Source organism: Barbatula barbatula (genome assembly GCF_947034865.1).
Source record: "Barbatula barbatula genome assembly, chromosome: 9".
Taxonomy (NCBI): domain Eukaryota; kingdom Metazoa; phylum Chordata; class Actinopteri; order Cypriniformes; family Nemacheilidae; genus Barbatula; species Barbatula barbatula.
Genome location: NC_136772.1, coordinates 16,330,179 through 16,352,507, shown reverse-complemented (window position 1 = coordinate 16,352,507; position 22,329 = coordinate 16,330,179). Strand labels below are relative to the sequence as shown.

The 22,329-nt window shown below is 40.2% G+C and overlaps 2 protein-coding genes across 3 annotated transcripts in view; both read right to left on the bottom strand.

The window, feature by feature from the left end:
• Positions 1-19,267, bottom strand: part of LOC306898828 (uncharacterized protein) — a 33,361-nt gene extending 14,094 nt beyond the window's left edge. The window contains exons 1-11 of one of the 2 annotated variants that reach the window (XM_079464653.1): positions 19,173-19,267; positions 18,255-18,408; positions 18,025-18,162; positions 15,960-16,037; positions 15,804-15,874; positions 15,516-15,681; positions 10,848-10,954; positions 10,510-10,728; positions 9,570-9,750; positions 9,337-9,477; positions 5,900-6,048 (exon numbers count right to left, since the gene is read on the bottom strand). In XM_079464653.1, coding sequence (XP_079320779.1) covers positions 5,900-6,048; positions 9,337-9,477; positions 9,570-9,750; positions 10,510-10,728; positions 10,848-10,954; positions 15,516-15,681; positions 15,804-15,874; positions 15,960-16,037; positions 18,025-18,162; positions 18,255-18,395 — 1,391 coding nt within the window. In that variant the 5' untranslated portion in view covers positions 18,396-18,408; positions 19,173-19,267. Of the gene's footprint in view, positions 1-5,899; positions 6,049-9,336; positions 9,478-9,569; positions 9,751-10,509; positions 10,729-10,847; positions 10,955-15,515; positions 15,682-15,803; positions 15,875-15,959; positions 16,038-18,024; positions 18,163-18,254; positions 18,409-19,070 lie in introns of both variants that reach the window. The other variant, XM_079464652.1, reaches the window with a different exon arrangement.
• A 516-nt stretch (positions 19,268-19,783) lies between these two features.
• Positions 19,784-21,356, bottom strand: hce2l1 (high choriolytic enzyme 2-like 1; the record flags this gene model as incomplete). Its single annotated transcript, XM_079464488.1, has 9 exons — positions 19,784-19,797; positions 19,879-20,003; positions 20,082-20,163; positions 20,250-20,428; positions 20,591-20,708; positions 20,800-20,946; positions 21,023-21,082; positions 21,164-21,215; positions 21,297-21,356. The coding sequence occupies 9 exons, from the start codon at positions 21,354-21,356 to the stop codon at positions 19,784-19,786; spliced, it is 837 nt and encodes a 278-aa protein (XP_079320614.1).
• Between the last annotated feature and the right edge of the window lie 973 nt (positions 21,357-22,329).

The window sequence follows — 22,329 nt, the reverse complement described above, 5'->3', positions numbered from 1 at the left end:
TTATAAGTAACAAATCTCTTTCATTCGTGAAAAAGAAAGAGACCCTTAAACTCTGTGGACCTGCCGGCGGATCCTAAAATTACAACATATAAGTATTCCCTTAATGTTTACATGCATTTCTGTAACTCTAACTATTATAAGTGGTATCGTTTGAAAGCTTGAAGTCCCTAGTTTCTGGAGAAGTGCACCATTTTGGCATTTTTCATACATAAAATAACTTGATTAGGCTGAAATTCATCATATCCCCATGTCATAGTCCTTTTAAATAATTTATGTTAATGTCATGAACATGAACACTTGTCATGACGCTCAAATATGTTACATTTACATTTACATTTACATTTATTCATTTGGCAGACGCTTTTATCCAAAGCGACTTACAAGTAGTTTTTATACAGTGACACATTACTGCAGAGCAATCAGGGGTAAGGTGCCTTGCTCAAGGGCCCTTCAGTCATGACCTGCTGGCACTGAGATTAGAACCGGCAACCTTCTGATCACAAGCCCAACGCTCTAACCATTAGACCACAACTGACTCAACATGTTCAACATGTTCAAGTTACAGAATGTATGTACAGAATATAGACCTTTAGTTGGATTTATTGATATTTTAGCACAGATCGAATGCAACATAAAATGAATTATGATGTATGAAATTTATATTTGTAAACAAACAACATATCCATCGAATATCTAAGCTAATAACTGCATACCACTATTACACTTAGCCACAAATGCTACAATCTTTTTCGGCAGGTTATGTTTTCTACAAAATACCTCTTTTCGTGGTTTTAAAAGTAAAATCTCCGCCTCCAATGTCTCCCATCAACGTGCTGCATCAGCAACGTGACATAAAAGCTTGGATAGTTAAACATTCTGTAAACTCTGTCTATCCACATGATATCCATATTAAACGGAAGACTCTGACATCTATGTAGACCCCTCATTTGTTCAAATAGGAAATCAGAGGCTGATGCGCAACAAAGGCGGCGGACCAAAACACAAGTAGCACGTTTCAAATATCTTTCTCCGTGTTCATCAGATCAAATAAATTCATATGGATTTGGAGCAACCCGAAGGTGAGTAAATGACGACAGAATTTTCATTATTGGGTGAAGTATCCCTTTAACTCATTCTAAATGTACAATATTAATATTTGATATTCTGAAATTTGTAAATGGGGATTTTTGGAACAGGTCAAACGCAGATAGGACCCTCTAATTCTGGTCGCATCCGGTGTAGATACAGTTAGAATTATAAGGTTCTATCTATCTATAAAACATTCACTAAAGCAATCTATTTTTAAACAATGTAAAAATGTACCTATATTTTGTGTAAAAACATGCAATTAGTGTTGTAATAATTTTTATGACAATTATTTCATGTTGAAATATTATATGACGCTTCTTTCTCGTACAAGCAATGCATAAAAGGCTGTGCTAATTGTTGTAACTAAATGTTTTATCCACAGAAGGTGGTACAGAGATGAGTATGGCTGAAATAACATGATAATGTTGATTTTAGTGAATAAGAATGTTGACATTGTTTACTATTTGGCTTATTATTTAAAAAAAATATTTCAAGGCATTAATCGCATTATAAGAGTGTTTGTTAGGGATGAGCGAGTACAGCATTATCTGTATCTGTATCTGTATCTGTTAACCATATGAATTATCTGTATCTGTACTCGGACTGGGCGGGGCCTAACCTGGAAGTGGGCGGGGTTTAACCCGGAAGTGGTCGGGTTGTCTTGAAAGGGGCGGGGCTTTAACCAGTATGTTATTTTTAATCATGCAATTGCTATGGGTTGATCAGAAATTGTTATATTTATTGCTGATTAGAAAACTATTTACATGACAGCATCAGCATTGAGCTTCAGATCAATGGTTTTGATCACGATAACAAACGAACTATATACAGAACAAGTTTTGCAACAATTAATACAACACATGTGGTTGCAATTATGAAGAAAAATGTAATGAACAAGAGTTTTCATCTAAACATAACTTTCTTTTTTTAACTTTTAATTTTTTTATGATCAGTGTTTTTTTTTGGTTACTTTTTTTTTTTTTTTACACCAGGTGTGTGTGTGTGTGTGTGTGTGAGTTAGAGAGAGACAGAGAGAGAGAAAGAGTGAGAGGGGGGCTGAGGGGACTGTGTGTTCTAAGGATCAAATAGTCCGACGCTGTTTTTAAGATCTGCATTGACTTTAATGAAGACCAGTTGTTCCACATGGCTAGGGTCTAAGTTTGCACGCTTTGGACTGACCACATTTCCAGCTGTGCTAAAAACACGCTCAGACTGGACACTTGTAGGTGGACAACTGAGATACTGCAGGGCAAAGCGTGTAAGATTGGGCCAGCACTGAAGCTTGCCTGACCAGTATTTCACTGGGTCATCTGTAAGGCTGATGTCCCCATCTGCCAGGTAGGCCTCCACATCACCTGATGGTAAATGTGTCCTCATTGGAATAGCCAATTTCTTTTTCTGCAGGAAAGACAAGACTGAAGTGCTGCTGGTGGCAGGTGTCTCTTCTGTGTTTCTTGCAGGTGTAGCCACAGGGTCACAGAGCTCCATCCTGAGGAGTAATGTCCTCTTCAGTGCCTCCACATCAACATTGTTTGGAAAACAGCTGGCCTTATATCTGGGGTCAAGTAGAGTGGCAAGCAGAAATGTGGAGTTTGCAAAAATTGGTTCGAAACGCCATTCTAGTTCTTTGCTCAGATTGGCTGCCAGTTTCCTTGCTGCTGTGCCTAACCCTTCCCTGGACTCAGCCGCAACATCTTGGCCCAGCCCCACTGTGTCATCCTGATCATCATCAACAGCCATGAACTGATCAGATACATCCTCAGATTCCTCACCAGCATGCAGTGACCTGATGATGGAGCACAGGCCATGCAGGAGGGGGATGACCTCAGAGATGGAGGCGCTGTGTTTTGAGAGCGCCCGTGTGACCTCCTCAAAAGGACTAAGAACAGTGAGCATGTCTGATGCTAACCCCCACTCATTTGGATAGATGATTGTTGGAGCTTTACCCATGTTCGTCTCCTGTGTCATAATCTGCACAGCCCTCCGCTGCTCCACCAGCCGCTGGAGCATGTAGAACGTATAGTTCCACCTTGTTTTTATATCTGTTATAAGCGTGTGCTGGGGGAGGTTCAACTGTGTTTGCAGCTCATGTAGTCTGTTGCTGGCTTTGCTTGAGCGATGAACATGGCCAGATATGCTCCTGGCTTTGGAGAGAAGGGATGTCACAACCCTGTCCTTCTCCAGTGCTTTGATCACCACCAAGTGAAGCGTATGAGACACGCAACGGATGTGCCCATATTCAGTCAAAGCTTTTACCATGTTCGCTGCATTATCTGAAACAACAAACCGTATTGTGACAGACTGACCAACAGACTCTTCCCACTCTCTCATCTTTTCCTTAAGGCAGCACAGAATGTTGTTTGATGTGTGCTCAATGTCCAGCACACCAACATTTAGCAGCCCTGCTTTCCTCTGTACTGAAGCTTCCCCTACACGTTCACACCAGTGCCCAGTAAGACAGAGATATGCATGTGCGTTGTGATTGCTGGTCCAGAGATCTGTAGTGAGGTTGATGACACCTCCTTCAGCTGCCTTAAGTGACTGGACCAACTCTCCTCTCATTGCCTCATACAGCTCAGGCACTACAGTTCGACTGAAATAGTGCCTCGATGGGATCTTATACTTGGGCTCTAAAAAGCCAACAAGTGTCTTGAAGCCTTTCCTCTCCACCACAGAGAAAGGTTCAAGATCAGTGCAGATCATTTTACCAATAATCTCTGTAATTTGTTTTGACCGGGGATGGTTTCCTGAGAATGGCTGCTTTGCTGCAAATGCAGTGAATATTGGTGAAGAGGAAGATGAATGTGAGCCCTTAGCAGCACCCAGCTGAACACCAGTGACCCGAGAAGGAAGAGGAGAGAAGGAGGTGGCTGATACAGTGGGCTTTTTCATGTGATGAACATATAGCAGATGGTTATGTAGAGATGTTGTGTTGTAATGTTTTGCATCTCTACCTCTGCTAAGCTTGGACTTGCAAAGCTTGCAAATGGCTTTGGAGTGATCATTTTCAGAAACAGTGAAAGAGTTCCATACTGCAGAATTCCTCTTGGTCTTTGGTGGAGGAGGACCTCCATCCCCAGATGCAATATTGGTCTCAGTGGGGGAAAGGTGGGTGCTACTGCCACTGTTTTCATTGTCACTGATTTGACCCTCACTGTCCTGCAAGGTTAAGCAAACTCTGACTGGTGGTGCAGTGTCAGCCGAAGTACTCTCTGTATCACTCATTATTCTGTATCACTGATCACTGTGTGTGTGTGTGTGTGTGTGTAGCTTAATTTGTAATATTATTTATACCACAACCACCTTTATTTTTTTTAATAAAACACAGCAAGAAAGTGTCAGACACTCAGTGCCTGAAGTAAAAAAACTGGTTAGAGCCAGCAGACGTTAAAAAAAAAATTAGATGACCAGCGGAGGGAGGGAGAGAGAGAGTGTGTGTGTAGCTAATTAATTTGAAATATTATAGTTTTATACATGAAGTCAAAAAACTGGTTGGAGCCAGCAGACGGTTAAAAAAAGAAAAAAAAATCTCAGACAGGCAGAGACGCAACGCTAGTCGCGTTCTACCAAGCACCACGTCTGAACAAACCCCACGTTTACCAGAACTCTACTGGTTAATAAGTACTGCAAAAAAAACGAAATAAAAAACAAACCTGAAGCTGAAGAAACCCTAAACGTTAACGGAAAAGACCCGCGAACCTGAGTGACTGAGGGAGAGACAGAGAGAGAAAGAGAGCTGTTCTCTTCTCAGCGTTCTGTGTGTGAGTGAGTGAGCTGAGAGGATTTATTTTTCTGCGGTGATTTAATTATTTTAGACAAAGAACATTTTATATCTCAAGCTGAATTCAGCCAGCGGCGGCTTTCTGCGCATGCGCGCGATCATTTGCAGTCTGGACGGGGAGGGGTGAACATCTCCTGCTCTGACTGCAGCCGGGGGAGGGGCTGCTTCGCGAGGACTGAGCCGCCTGTGAGTGCTTTGGTGCGGGCATGCGGCTCTCGGCAGGACCCGCTGCTCGTTGTGAAGATTAAGAACGATATGTGCTTTCACGTCAGAGTCTCCAAAAGTCTCCAATAACATCAGAAAAAGTCGTTAGATTTGTCGCTAGTCGCTTTTTTAAAAATGTGTCGCTAGAGGGGTCTGAATACTCGCTAAATATAGCGACAAAGGCGCTAAGTTGGCAACACTGAGTGAGCAGAGCGGGACACAGCAAATCTGTATGTGTAAGGGAGGGGCGCTGTGACTAGCCTATCACAGAACGCAGACACAGTCAGCTACCCAATGAGGATTTTTATTCCATCCGAGCACAGATATTGACTCGTATTACTCGTATAATACTTGTACTCGGCAAATATGCTTTATCCGTACCGGATACTCGTTTCAGCCGAGTATCCGGCTCAACTCTAGTGTTTGTAAACACAGAAATTAGGAAGCTAGGGCTCCAGGCTAGTGTTGCGTTTATAACAATAAACTCCCAAAAAAAACTAAAACTACAAAATACTGTAGTTTGAGCTGCTCTCCTTGACAAGAGTATTAAGAAAAGAGCCAACCTTTAGGTTTCTTTTTAACATTGTTTAGTGTTGCACGGTTTCCTCAGATATTTCCCACTGTCACTGAGGAATCCGGTCACATTACAAAGACAGCTGATCCGGATTGGTCCTCTTGTGTGCATTCAAATTGCTGATTGGCTTACAGATACAACCCTATAGCACCAAATTATTGACTGTCACTGCCCAGTACAAGGATTAGGACCAATGCAGTAATATTATGGGCTATTTGTCGTTAATGTTAAAGTAATAAAGCATCCATCACCTGTTTAGTAGTTCCTGAGTGTGTTTAGTGTCCAGTGCTCCCTGATTGGTCTGTTCCTGAAGCTCCTCCCTCTCCCTCTCCAACTGTGCCAATTTTTGTTCCAGAGTTTCTTTCTCTGCTCCCAGTCTTCGCATGCTTATCTGAGCATCCTAATAAAAGAAGCACGCATCAAAATAAACCACATACAGGTCAAAGTAGTTCCCTTTAGTCTGTAAAATAAGAAACTTATTTATGGTGCCAAATTAAACAAAAATATGTATAGAAACACAAATGAATTCAAAATTGATAAAAAAGAACAGAATTTCCCAACCTTTTTCCCATCATAGCACCCTTTAAAAATTGCAAATGTTTGTGGCATCCTACACCAACACTATGCTCTATATAAAATATATGCAGGACTTAATTTGTGCTGGAACAAGCCAGATCTGGCACCTCCGAAATCCGATCCAGCACCTCATTTGGCAAATCCCTCTCGTCCTCAATCACTAATGAAAAACATTCGGCGGCGAAATCGCTTGAACTTTTATAACGGCATAATAACGACAACTCTTTGATGATTTAAGGTCAAACAGATATGACTATGAGTACGTCATTAGATACTGCAAAGTAAACCTTTAGTTGTGTACACACTTAACAAAAACTTACAGGATGCGCCCTGTCATCTCCTTTCCTTTAACTTATTTGAGGAGCGCTGCGCCTCACCAACTGAACCAAACTATGCAGCATATTGACACCGTTTTGTCAATCTGTTAATTTATAAATATTCTGCATATATATTTATTAGCGTCGCATGTTTGCATTATATATTGAAGGGAACTTGTTGTGAGGGAGAGAGATATTTGTGTTGCTGGACAAATTCTGCGAAGATGCAGAAGAACTGATGAATTATAGTTATCTTAATAAACGTTATACATGGCAGCCTCCACCTACACCCGTAGGTGTAATTTACGTTTACCGTTTAACTTCTGAATTCTACACACATGTTGATGGTGGTGTTGTATTTGTTTACAAGCACAAATTATAACAACATCATCATTATGACAATAAACTGTTTCCATCACCTTAACGCGCAGGCATGCAAAATGATGAGATTATTTTTGCATATCCGTTTCCATTTAGGCTTTTTAATGCGCATTTTCATCAAAATAGTTCGATAGAAAAACCTAGAGCCTCTATTATGCACGACGACTGCGTCTCATGCTTGGGACCTTCCCACACTGAAGACGCACTCAGAGAGACGGAATGCCCTCATTGCAAGAGCATAAGACTATGTCCTCTCTGCGCTCGTGGATATCTTTCATTTCAGAGAGCGAATCCGCCTCTCGATTCCTCACAGGACTCTGTGCGGATGAAGCAGCGGGGTAGAGGAACTAAGCCCGGGGAAGTGCAAGCTCAAGTCCACTCGACGTGCCTCGTCTTCTCCACAGAGACATTTTGTCGGTTCATTTCTACCAGCCTGATCAGCCTCCACTGGCAGCCGCCAGTGGCATGATTTTATTCGGTGGAGGAAACGAACTCGAGGAAGACGACAGCATGTCGCCAGGGGCTCCAGACACGGAGGAGCTGTCAGGCTCAGAATCTGACCCCGCCCCCATACCGTTTATGGAGCACAGCGAACCCATGCCGGGTGTGGACCTGCTCGCAGCCACTTGGGAGTTCCGCCAGATGCTTGGCATCTCGGACGCCTACGCGTTTTGGTGGACCAAGTCTGCGTAACTGCCCTAGCCCCATGGAAGGATCCCCTTTGGCTGGAGCAGGGTGTGCCCCTAGGCACCACATGTAGATGGAAGGTGGTCACTAAAGACGCCTCCAACACAGGTTGGGGGGCTCTGTGCGATGGCGAGCCAGCCTTCGGCCACTGGTCGTATCTGGAAAGAAGCCTGCACATCAACTGTCTGGAGATGCAGGCGGTATGACTGGCCTTTCACTACTTCCTGCCGGTCATACGGGACCGCCACGTCTTAGTCCGATCAGACAGCATGATGGTAGTATCCTACATAAATCACCAGGGAGGCTGCTTCTCAAGACTGTTGAGGAAGGGCAGGGACTTATTTTTCGAAGGGCAGGGACGTCTTGGCCTACAATTGGCCCAACCGGCTCCTCTATGCTTTTCTCCTGATCGCTCTCATACAGCAGATGATCAGGAGGATCAGAGAACAGGCGCACACGGTGTAGTTCTTAGCCCCACTGTGGCAGAACCAGTCTTGGGTCCCCTGAGACGGGACCACCTCTCTCAGGCAGGCAACACGATCTGGCACCTCCAGCCAGCGCTGTGGGCTCTGCACCTTTGGCCTCTCGATGGGAGCCTACGGTGACTTTGTCACTGTATGTTGCTTGTCTCTTGCTATGAGATCGTTTGAAGGCATTCCTAGCTTTGGTTGTCCTAGTAACAGTTTGAACGAACCCTCCAGTAACTGACGCGAGACGGATGACATGAGTACCACTACTTTACTCCTATTGGTAGTCGCTCGCGAAAGTAGTTCATCATTTGCATATGACCAAACCAACTTTTGTAGCTTGACTCCCGTCACTGGATATGCCCACTTCCTGTGACCAACGGTCACTGTCGCGCATGTCGTGGGAAGTCGGCAGCTCTCCTGAAATGAATGAGATCGGGTTTCTGCAGGTCTGAAAGGGGCGTAACACGGCATACAACACATGCAACACAATTCGTTATCATTGCCGTTTTGTAGATTGACACGAACATGTCTTCCGACGGTTGAAAATAATTGTCAGATTGCATCACACACACGAAATCAACAAACTTTTCCCGCGAGTAATACAGAGCGTGGAACGCGATTGTTCACCCATCATTAGGCCAAACCCAAATGCTCTCATTAGTTGAGACGCGTGGTGACGCCCATCCCAAGCAAGTACCAATCAACATTCCACCCCTTCTGTGACCCATGGTTTTTCTGTAAGTTTCAGAGCCAGTGAGCAAAGGACTTTCGAAATAAAATAGGAATAAAAAAAAGAACAGTGTTAAAGGTCCAGTGTGTAATTTTTGGGTTGATCTATTGATAGAAATGTAATATAATATACATGGCTATGTCTTTAGAGGTGTATAAGAGCTTACCCAATAAAGTTTTTTGTTTTAATTACCATAGAATGAGCTATTTCTATCTACATACACAGAGGGTCCCTTGCATGTAATTCGCCATGTTCTGTCAGCTGTCGAAGTGTTTCGAAAGGGAGGGGTAGAGGGGAGTGGTTGGTTGCAATTTGCATCCTTGCCACTAGATATTACTGACTTGACCTTTAATACACGATAAAATGATTGTGGATGTTAATTAATGTGTTAACGTAATAATAACGTGTTAACGTACCTAGCCCTACTTTCTTTATATCTATATTGCGTTTTGTTTTATTGTGAAATGTTTTTTGTTTATCCTACCCACCCCTAATTCAGAAAGAAAATACATTTTACATTCACCAACCTGCACTTCCTGTTGTCTCCATTGTAGGGCAGTCTCAGCATTAGCGATGGTCGAGAGGACACTAGGCAGTCCTTCAATGGAAACATCATCTACAGACAGAGAGTCTGTTCCGCTCTTCTGCTGAGAGTTCACAACCCTCCACTGACCATAAGTTACAAGAGAACAAGACCAAAGATCATTAAAATAATCAATAGGTGGTGTATCTACCATTTCCTGTTTCCACACAGACTTACCAGTGTCCTGACAGCATGCCTGACAGATTCAAAATTTCTCTCAAGTTCTATCCGTTTCTCCCAGTTACTCTCTTGCTCTCTCTCTCTCTCCATCTCCTGTCTGTGTCTTCTCTCCATCTCTGCCTCTTGCTTCTCTCTTTCAGATTCATGAGCTTTTACGGTCATATTTAGCTCTGTGATTCTGGAAAAAAACAATACATCATCAATGCACAATATTCATGATGATTATGTTTATGATTATGATGTTTTGTACATTTCCCACTGTAAATATATAAAAACTTTATTTTTGTGAGTGGATGAAGCAAAATAGCTAACAAAAATGGCCAAAAAACACGCCTACAAACTTCCCTTGCTGCTGCCCGCTCTTTGAGAATTACCCTCTCAAGTATGGTATCTATGTAAAGCTTAAAATTTCTGCTTTTGGCTTCATCTAGTTTCCACAACGTCATAACAGTGGTAAGCCAATAGAGAGCGTTAAAAGAAACCTTATTCTTCTAAGCAACGGCCTGCTACAGCGTCTCTAATTAACAACTTCAAAGGCTATTTCTCAATATTAGGATTTTTTTGTACCTTCAGATTCCAGAGTTTTAAACAGTTGTATCTCGGCCAAATATTGTCATATTAAACCATACATCAATGGAAAGCTTATTTATTCAGCTTTTTAAATGATGTATAAATCTCAATTTTGAAAAATTGTCCAGGGTCACACGTTTTTTATTGTTGTCAGAATCATTGATATTACTATTTTTTATAATGGCCCATACAAATGGAAACAAATAGTGTCTTTTAAATCTTGCATCTAAAAGGTAGAATCTACTCAGGAATAATGGCTGTTTGATTAAAATGATACTTTCCTGATTGAAAAATACCCTTTTGGCCATTTAAAGCAAATACATAAATCACACATTTGAGCTTTATCACCCAGCCCTGATCCTCATACCTGTTCCTGAGTTCCAGGGTCTCTGACTGGAGGTCTACTTTTAATTCATTTGACCGATCATGTTCCAGATCATCTAGTGAGAGCGGTCCCTGTGTGGAGGAGAGTGGATGTGCTGCGGCGGAAATGGGGGGTAGGGTGAGGGCCGACTGAGCAGAAGTCCACACAAAGAGCATAGAAGACGAGACACGAGAAACTTCAGCTCTCAGCTCCCACAGATCCCTGCAGAACACAACCCATGGCCAACACTCTTACTGGAAAAATGTGTATTTCATTGAGAATGATGTCATTTCTATGACACAGTTACATTTATATTTTGCCATAAATTTGCATATACTCACTTGTCAGTAGCAGTCTTTAGAGAGTGACACTGGCGTTTGAGTGTGACCACACGTCCCCAGAGAGTCATCAGCCTGGTCTGCTCTTTTCCTATGTGACCTGTCAGAGACTATATCGACAGTTTCTATTAACAAACAGGCTACACCAGAGAGAAACTCTGTTACTCTTCTCATTGAGTTCCTGTAGATAGTAGTAACACAATGATTAAAAAAAGTATACCATTAATTCACAGAAAGTCGCTTTGAAAATAAGCATCAATAAAATATATAAAAATCATCGCCAGGAATTAGAAGGTGTCTGCATTAGGAGCAGTTTTGAGATATTGAGCTTCAAAGTTTCTTCACGCTATTTTGTAGAGGAAACTTTTTTTGTTTTCTAAATAAAGTTCCCAAATGTACACAACGTAAAGAAAAATGTCACTGAAGGATGACAGGTCGTCTCAAAATAAGAATATTTGATAATGTGAATAACGCGATATTGAAAAAATGTCAGATAGAACCTTAGAAATTCCAAGGTGACAAATGTTTAGGCTGTCAAATTGATTAATCGCAATTAATCGCTTCTAAAATAAAAGCTTGTGTTTATATAATATACAGTTAGGCCCATATATATTTGGACAGAAGCACATATTTTGTTATTTTAGCTGTTTATCAAAATGTATTCGAGTTACAGTTTTATAATAAATTTTGTCTTAAAGTACATACTCTCTGCTTTATTTAGAGTGTATTTACATCCAGTTTAGCTGACGGATTTAGAAATTACAGCTCTTTAATATGAAACTCCCCACTTTTCAAGAGACCAAATGTAATTGGACAGTTGAAATCAAAAGCTGTTTTAGTCACAGGTTTTTGCTTAAATAATTTCTTCATAAATGAAGCATGTCAGGTGTTGATTCGGTGTTTGCATTTGGAAGCTGTTGCTGTGAACCCACATCATGCGATTCAGGGAGATCTCCACGCAAGTGAGGCAGACCATAGTTAGATTTCAACAACACAACAAATTCATCAGAAAGATACCATGAACATTAAGAGTGGCCAAATCAACAATTTGGTACATTAAAAAAAAAAAAACGTTGAGCTCAGCAGCAAAAGAATCCTGAGCGTCCATATGAAATAAACCTGGTTGATGATGACATTATCATCTCCATGATAAAGACAAACACCTTCAAAACGTCCAGACAAGTGAAGAACACTCTCCAAGAGGAATTTATTTCAATATTTGACAATAAAAAATGTACTATAAAAAGAGAATACAAGGAAAAATACAGAGGATTCACAACAAGGTGCAAAAGCCTCAAGAATAGAATGGCTAGATTTGACTTCTAAAATAGCCGATCAAGCTCTAAAAAAGCTTTTTTTGGAGAGATTAAATTAATATCCACCTGCAAATGTCTAAAAAGAATAAACGATACGGTGAAGGCTTTGAAACAACTTGTGGTGATGGAGGTGCAGTTTCCCTTTATTTTTATCATATGCTTTCTGACCTCAAAATTCAACTGATTACTGCAATTTTCCATCTGTGCTCTTTAAAGAGTCTTTGGCCACTTAAATTCTTCTCCTCGCTGTGCATCGAGACAATATAGACTTTTTCAGGCAGATTTTCAACATCTCAAGTCCATTTAAACTTTTTTCTCATTGCCCTGATGTTGGAAATTAGATTTATTTATTTTTTTAATTATTACCTTAAAGCCATTTTGTATTTTGTGTAGCTCAACAGAAATATATTGCACATCAGGGGGCCTATTACAGAAAGATTTTAACTTGAAAATCGTATCCTTTTGACAGTAAAACCTGTCCTTTAGGGATTGTATAGATTTGATATCTAAGGCTATATGTAACGCTTAACTGGCTGAGTTAAACATGATTAACAAAACCAGCAAGTCCCCCCAGCTGCTTTTGCTATTGCTATTGAAATCATGCTTGAAATACATTTTTCAGCATGCTCTTGATTAAATATAGAGGCATACTCTTTGAATTTGTGAGAGTGGTGGTGCTCATGGGTTGGCGATCTGGGACGGGTGAGTTGGCCTGGGGGAGGAATCAGAGTACTACAAAAGACTACACCACAGCCTACTCACAACTGAAAGAACTACAAATAACAGTACATTACAGAGACAGAAATATATGTCAACCTAAGTAAGAGCAGCCAAAGCACTATAAAAAATGCTAAACTTATGAGAAAAATCTAATACAGTAGGCCAGATAAGTTTGACAAAGTTTGACGTAAAGTTGGCCTATTCAAAATGTTATTTAGGACACGATAAACGATACAATCTTTACACGTCAGTGTGCAATAAGATGCCCTACCAGGTGTTAGTGATTACATTATGTTATACATACAGTCAATGTTTCTTTGTACAGCTTTCATTGTAACAATGAAAATTGTCAAAAGCGTTATATAAATAAAGCTGACTTGACTTGACATAATTTACATTGGCTTTACATATGTCTGCGCATCTGGCTTTGTATAAAGACGATGTGTGTCTGCGCAGCCCGCATTATCCACCTTTTTCACAATGCGCGAAACTAACCCACTACGCCTTGCGTAAGCGTGTAGGGCTGATGCTTAAGACTTGCATTTATTTCTATTTCCTGAGTAATCCAATGTGAATATGTATATTTGAATAAAGCGCAATTGTAATATTAACTTAAACTTTGTTTGATATTATAATACATTATTGTAATGTCACTTAGCCCTGGATGTATGCTTCATGGGTTAATGGGGATGTACTATGCAATAACAATAAAGTAAATAACGAAGTAAACAATGTTGGGATGTTTTTGAGAGGTGCAGAAAGCAGTAGTCAGAGCTAAGATCAAGCTGTCTTTAAATGTTATTTACTTTACGCTCTTGTTGTGTCACGTGGTAACACTCGTTCGTAAGGTTTTCGGAGCTTTCTATAGCTGTTGCGGCAACCTTTTACTGCAAAATGTTTTCGAGAAACTTTATTTTTAACCATTAACAGAAATGTCCTCTACCATAGTAACAAATACGGAAGTGCGGAGCATCAAACAGGAAGTCATACCCAGTAATGGCAGCCTCCATGGAGACGTCAAGAAAAAGGTGGATATAAAGACTCGAGCCTGGACAGCCCGCGTTGTGTAAAGATGCGCCTCACTTTATAACGCCCAACCCTATATGCCCTTCTCACAATGACGTAACTTAACTTCCGCCTTTTCGCAAAGCAGTGTATCATAACATCCGACAAACAAAGAGAAGAAGAACTTCAGTTTTGCCGTTGCACTGGAATTTAACAACAAGTATTCAAGTACTTTTCCTAGCACCTGCGCTAAAACAAAAAAAAACACAACTTCATAATCAAACAGGTACTGTTCAAAGAAGAGTTTATATCCTTTATTTAGCTTTGATCTTGTCGTAGCGAAAATTGGTGTGAAAGATGTTCATCTTGCTGTGCAAGGGACTTGGTTAACTCCATTCTGAGGTGCTAGTGGAAATAACGATACACTGCTCCGCGGCAGAACGGAAGATGTGTGAAAAGGGCCTATTAATCGTGATTATACTTTTACCCATGATTGTGCAAAACTAGTCAGTAGATCTAAAAGAAAATATAAAGTAATGTTTGTGCCTTGTTACATCTCACCTACATCTGTATTTACTGTGTCATGATAAAACAATGTCTCTCAGTTACTTCTTTTAATGCACTAAATCGTGACAAGGTTGTAGCTTATCAAATGGAGCTCTGAATTGTTGTCTTTGTGATTGCCTTCACATGATTTATGTTTGGGGCTAAAGTTCTGTGCGTTCCCGTAGGAAAAGCACAATCAACGTAACCTTGGAGTTTATTTTAAAATCAAGTTGCCAAAGGACAAAAACAGTGAGGAAACTCAAGGAACTCTTTGACATGGAGCAAAGTCCCCTTTAAAGCCCTGGGAGACAAAACACTATTCTTGTTTCTAGTGCCAGAAAAAACAAAATTTATATTTTACGGTCTCATTGCACTTTATTTTATGAAACAATTTGAAGATTTCTATTCACAAACATCCATTAATAAACGATACGAATGTATAATGTTTCATGGCTCAGTTGCTTGGTGACAATATATTAGTCCATGTTTCCCTAATGCACCAATGAAATCAACCCTCAGAAAAACTAACCTATTGCTAAGCAACAACTAAATAGATAGTAATCTAGTTTAGTCACATACACACTGCCAGGTCTTCGTAATGATGCTTGTATTTAATGCAGTGCTCATGTCGAGTTGTGCTGTACTTTCTTGATGACTAATGGATTTTCTGCTCAGAGATTTCTATGGTAACACTAATAACACTTATGTGGATAATTGTTGATATAAAGTGTTAACAAAAACAAAAAAGTGAATTAATGATGCAGCTAGTTTTTTTTTTACATGACGTCAGTGTTTAAAATAGAATGACTGTATTATGCTGAAGTGTGTATGTGACCCAAGACCTTTCTTCACGAAGTTACATTGATATGAGACAAATTTATATTTACTTGGCAGATGCTTATACAACTGAGCTAAAAGGACCACAAGCCAGGACTCAAACTCGGGTCGCCTGGACCACAACAGCGCAACATTATGTCTGAGCAAAGAATGTATTTTACTAATGTAGGTGTGATCCCTGGGTATTGCTTGCTCCATGCTTACCATCATTAGGACCTACATGATAATGTGCAAATAGATACCTTACCTCCTTCTCTTTTTGCCACTCGATTTCTTTTTGCATCACCTCCTCCACTGCATTGGACCAGTCAGCTGTTAGCTTTCGCAGGTCGTCTCTCAGGGCATCATTCGCCACGGTTGATTGGCTGAGCTGACTTCGCAGAAGAACATTGACCTCAGTGAGCCCTGTACATCTGCTCCAGTAAAGAAACACAACTCAGCCACAAGAATACATTTTCAGAAGACATAAAAGGTTAAATTGAGGTATTTTTTGACAGGTCTGCTCTGTTTTGCTCTATCAATTGACATCCCACACCTCTGCTGTTCCTCCTCCACTCTGATGAGGGTGCTCTCCAGGGTGTCACTGCGTTCATCCCGCAACAATCTCTATGAAACCCACAAAAACATTAAAATTTTCAATGCAACACTTACAGATAGCCAGGATATGACGGATTAATGTTGTTTGTCTCACTTCTCTCGCCCTCAGCTCTCTCTCCTCGCTGATCACCTGCTGCTCCAGTGCCTGACAACGAGCCCTGTACTCCACCACCTGAAATATGCAAGCGTGAGCACATTTGTTAATAAACTTTTCTCAAAATAAGATATCTATTTTTGCAAAAGGGTGCTTTGTCTACTTCTATACACAGTGAAGGAAATAATTATTTGATCCCCTACTGATTTTGTATGTTTGCCTGCTTACAAAGACATAATATTTTAAGAAATCAGGGGAAAACAATGTTATAAAAGCTTATAAATTGAATTGGATTTCAGTCAGTGAAATAAGTATTTGATCCCAGAGCAAAACATAACCTTGTACTTCATGGAGAAACCCTTGCTGGCAAGCCCAGAGGTCAGACATTTCTGATAGTTGGTCACCAGGTTCGCACACGTGACAGGATACATTTGAGTCCACTCCTCTGTGAATCTTTAAGGTTTCTTAGTGGTCGCTCAGCAAATTGGAGTTTTAGCCTCCTTCACAGGTTTTTATAGGACTAGGATCTAGAGACTGGCTACTAGGACATTTAATGTGCTTCTCCTTAAGCCACTCATTGGTTGGCTTAGCAATATGTTTTGGGTCTTTGTCATGTTAAAAGCACATCCACAACCATCTTCAGTGATCTAGTTAAGGGAAGGTTCTTGCCCAAAATTTTACGGTACATGGGCCCGTCCCTCAGCCCCTCAATGCGGTGAAGTCATCTATTACCCGAGCAGAGAAAAAGCCCTTAAACATAATGTTTCCAAAACTGTGCTTCTCTGTAGGGATGGTATTCTTGGGGTCATAGTCGGCATTTCTCTCCTTCCAAAAACAGGTGTCAATCTACTTTCATTGGAGGATAAGAATTTTAAATAGTAGGATGTCATTATGAAATAAATGTGTTTTTCTCTAATACACATTGCTCATAATTATTCAACCACTTTTACAACCTCTTATTTTTGCCAAGATAAAAGCTCTAAATCTTCACCTATAATGCCTAATAAATTTGGAAAACACCTACCAAGAGATTCTTTATAGAGAATTGCTCAAGACCCTTCAGAGTTCCAGCTCCATGTTGGTGCTTCTCCTCTTCATTTTCCATATGATTCCTTTCCCTAGGGCCCCAATTATGACTTCTGGCAGGCACAGTAAGGTTTTGATTTTTTTATCTGTTAATATTTGCTAGAATCCATGATGCCATCTATCTGAAGAAGACATCCAGGATCTTCAGCAGAACAATTAGTTCCAAAACATGAGAGATACAGCAGTAGATTTACCACAATTTTGGTCTCACAGCACTTTCTCCAAAGCCTATTCTGAATCATTTGATGTTCATTGTCAAACTTCAGACAGGCCAGGCAGGCCTTCATGGGCAGGAGGACCTTGCGGGTGCTTCAAGATTCAATGTATTGTGACATAGCGTGTTACCAATGGTAAGCTTGCTAACTGTGGTACCAACTCTCTTGATTTCATTAACAAGTTTCTTCGTGTAGTTCTGAAATTATCTTTAACCTTTCTCATGATCCTCTTCACCCCACTGGGGGTCTTGCAGGGAGCTCCAGACCAAGGACAATTGATAGTTATTTTGATTTCTTCTTTTTCCAAATTATACTAAATAATCGCACCAACAGTGTTCTCCTTCTAAACCAGCTTCTGACTGTAGCCTATTCAATGTTTGTGCAGGTATACGATCGTAAAGTAAATCAAAACGTATTTGGTCTTGACAATGGTTGTGGAGAGGTTGAAATGGAAGATACGGATTCTTTTGAAAGGCATCTTTTATATATGTAACAAGCTGACTTAGGAGTACTTTCTTAAAGGGACAGGACTAATCTGTGGTCCATAGGCTATATGCAAATAACCAATTTGTGGAGCTAGAATTCTTGTTGGTTGGTTGGGATCAAATACTTAATTCACTGACTGAAATGCTAATCACTTTATAACCTTTATATAACAATTTTTCCGTTAATAAAAATAATAGACCCTTCATTTCTTTGCAAGCAGGCAAACTTACAAAATCAGCAGGGGATCAAATAATTTTTTCCTCACTGTATATGCAGACCTTGTTCTGAAGTTTATGGATGAGCAGGGCCTGTCTGGCTTCTCTCTCTCTGCCCTCTCTGAGCTTTTTCCGCCATTCTCGCTGTTCATCATCCAGACGCAAAGATAATGATAGAGACGGGTCCAACGTCTGAGACAGCTAGCATACAAACACACAGAGAGCTCATGAGTTCTTATTGATGAGGTATATTGAAGATGAAGAACTGAGCCCATCAATGACTCCCTCCTCACCCTGTCAGTCAAAGCCTGAGCACGGGACTCAAGCTCCTCCCTCTCCGCTCTGCTCTCAGCCAACTCATCCTGTAGATGGGAAAGCTCCTCTCTCAGCTCCGCCCGCTCCTCCTGCCAGCCAACCAGAAGTTCTGACTCCATATTCTGCCATCAGCTGTAAAAAACACACCGATATATTTCATTGAAATAAAATTGTTAAAATCAACATGGGCCATACTTCGGAGTAAAACAACCACAACACACACCTTTTATGAGAATACGTTAATGACATTTAAAAATGTTGCTAGGGGAAAAACAATGCAGTCAGCCTGTTAACACACAAAATAACCAATATATCACTATACACTAAACATCATAAAATGTATAGTTTAATGCAATGTAATTCGCTTTGGATAAAAGCGTCTGCCAAGTGCATGAATGTCAATGTAATATTGGATGCCTGCAGAGCTCATCTTTAAAAAAAGGAACAATTTGCACATTGTGAAAAGCGCTATATAAATAAAATTGAATTGAACATTTGACACAAATAAGGTAACTATATATAAAATATACTTACAATGATATATGTAAGACTTTCTTGAGACTATTTGACAGCTTCACTTCACTTCGTTACTTTATTGTAATTTCAATAGGAACGACGTTTTTAGAGAGGTTGCATTAATTAACCAGATTAATAAAGACTGTATACACAGGTTTACAGACTAATAAGGTTTGTAAACATATCTTAACAGTACACCGTTAAAAAACTGTGTGTGCATATCAGAGAGCTAATTCGTTTTTCGACAACACTGCAACAAAGACAGAGCAATCTCTTACTTTTTAGACACGAATCACTTCACCATATCCATTGACATAATGCAGTCGAAGCAGTAAGCAAAACACCGAATATTTGTGTTTAAATCTTGTATATTTGCCTACCGTGAAACTGTTAATCTCACAATTGTTGAGTGTTTTGAACGAGCGTCCCGCGTGCTTTCACTGCTCTTATGCTAAACAGCGCCGCCGCGCGGCCCGGAGACACGCTGGCGCTATATGACTGAAATAGACTATATTGGATATATTTTTTACTAGAAAATTAATCCCTCAACAGTGAAACAGTGACACCTGCTGGTGGCACAACAAGTGCTTCTGAGCTGCGTTTAATTGCTGAGACCTCTTTAGGTAGATGTACAGTTATGATGGCTTGTGATATTATTTCTAACAGCATATCATAATAATGATTCCAGACAGAAGCATGCATCGTTTGTGATGTGTTTTATTTGATCCTTTACTAAAATAATCTTAGAGTGACTTCTGGTATTGTGTTGCTGATCATTTCACTAGAAGGCTAAGGAAACTTCAGATGTAGAGACAATTATCCTGTCCAAATAAATATTAGTTTAAAAGACACACTTTCAGATTGAAGCAGCCACATTTCAACAAACATCTCAATGCATCATATAACAACGTGAGAGAATGGTATACAGAGTATATTGTCCAGGCTCTGGATTAAGGTCGTTCCATTTTTTGTCTGTTTGACAAATCAAATTTCACACCCAGCCACCTAGAGAACATAAGTAGAGGCAATGATATCAGTCAGACAGTCAGAAAACAAGCAAGTTTATTTCATTAAATTAATTCTTACCACAATTATACAATAGGTTTATCTTATGAATGTCCGTAGGACTTGGTCCATCTCGTTGGCCAATAGGAATGTAAGGGTCTGGTTTAGGGATGATAGTGGGTCCCCCGTCCTCAGAGAAAGCATACCTGTGTATACATCAGTAAATCATTTTAGTATTTTCATGAATAGTTACACACATTCATATAGGTCTGCATACTACTTACCTTCCATAGTGCATGACAGAACTGTAGTCATATGCAGTATTGAGATTGTTTGTCTCATACTTCCTAAAATTGTGCCTTTGATCTAAATAAAAGAAGGTATAGAGCAAAATACATCACTGTAACTGAAAACACCGGCCCCAATAACTAATTTTGCATTCACAAACATACTCTCTATTATGTTTTCCCACAGGATGGTGACATATCGATCACGATCAGAGCGGGACTGCTCGTGTACAAATCCCAGAGCGTGCATCATTTCATGGGATGCCACCCCTGACCACATACAGCCAGGAGTCTGCAAAGACACAATCTGACTCCCACCTGTCATACCCAGATATGACCAGCACCTAAGGTGACACCAGTGAGACAGAAATGAAGATAACATCTAAATCAACATCTAATGATTGTCACTTTTTTTTAAATGAATATGTTTTGTTAGGATACATAGTTATAATTAGACTATGTTTAGACTAGACATAAAATGCTGTGTATGAATGAAATGGACTCACCCTGATCTAGCCTGGATATTAAGGAAGTTTGCTTCGTGTGTGCGAGGCACAAACTTTACACATGTTTTAGAGGAAATGTCCAACATTCCTATTTCAATAGTGATTCTGTCCATATCATCTGTGACAGAAGGTAACTTTAGCTTTAAAAGGTATTGCATTGAGTTCATAGAGACACGTGGTATGCCTTTTCATGTAAAGATGTTACTAACCATAAAGCTGGGAAATGATGTAAGGTACATACACAAAACCATCAACAGATTTCGGCCAGAGGCAGGAGTTTCCTGCACATGTGATGGCTGATCTGGGTGAGCCTGAACTAAATATGTCACCCTCTCTGAATAAAACTCCTCTAGACCCTGGTGGAAGAAAAATTACCATGTGTCACACATAAGGTCTAATGTAAATGTAAAATATGTTTACATCTGCACATACGTTCATTTGCTCTGAGAATCCTGTCCATTGCATTCATTTCCTCTGGCTCCAGATATCGCTCTGTATTAGTAAAGATACATTCACATTAGTGCTTTCCAACAAACTATAAACATTCAAACAACAAGACATTTAATTATTTACCTGAATATCCTCTCTTTGACCTCAGCCTGGCCTGATGAATTAATGAGGAATTCTAATACAATAAAATTCATTCATTAAGTCACCATACCACACAAGATACTATATCACAACAACAGTATTTGGCTGTTCTTACCTGCACAGGTAAAGACCAAGACTCCAACACCAATCCCAAAAAAATACCCACACAGAGCATTATGCTAGTCACTTTTCTGTATATTCTGATCTTCTGGATGCAACCAGGTTTTGTATTAACTAAAGTAAAGTTAGGGCTCCGAGAGCTTGAATATATACACTTAGAGTACCACCCTCAAGGTTAAAGATGTAGGGTTAGCATGTCTTTCTATATCATTATTTTATATTAGTGTATTTTCCTAATAGAAGGCTTGGCAGGTCGGAAAGCATTCAGATTACTCTGTAGTAGCTTATTGTTAGTTCTGACTCTGCACTTCAGCATTTTTAAGATTGATCACTACAACGGCCATTTAAAGACTTGCAGATTCTTGTCCTGACCAAACATAATTTCTCTCACTCACATGCACGCACACACGCACGCAGAGAGACACACGCACGCACACACATGTATGTTTTATTAACTCTGTGGGGACAGTCCATATAGGCGTAATGAATTGTATACTGTACAAACTGTATATTTTATTCCCTAACCCAGCGTTTCTCAAAGTGTGGGGCGGGTCCCACTGGTGGGGAATAGAGACATGACAGATGGGGCGCTACAAACGGGAGGAAAGTGGGTCATTTTTATGAATTCCTTTATTTATTGACTGTGCACTCAAAACAAGTGCACTCAAAACAAAAAAACGATGCATTTAAATGTAAGCCTTACGTAAAACAATATCAGACTGCGAAGAAAATGTCACACAGAACCACAGCAGCCTTGGAGAATGAAGCGGCACCCCTACCTCCAAATGGGGAAGGGCAGAAAAAGTTTGAGAAACACTGCCCTAACCCAACCCCTAAAGCTAAAGATCGTAGCAAGCTTTTTGCATTTTTAGATTTTCAAAACATATAGTTCTTCACAGTCTATAAGCTTTTTTTGTCCGTGGGGACCAAAATTGAGATGACACAAGTCCCCATGAGTTGGTGTGCATTCAGGTATAGGTCCTCACCGGGATATAAAAACAAGGCCGCACATACACACACACACACAC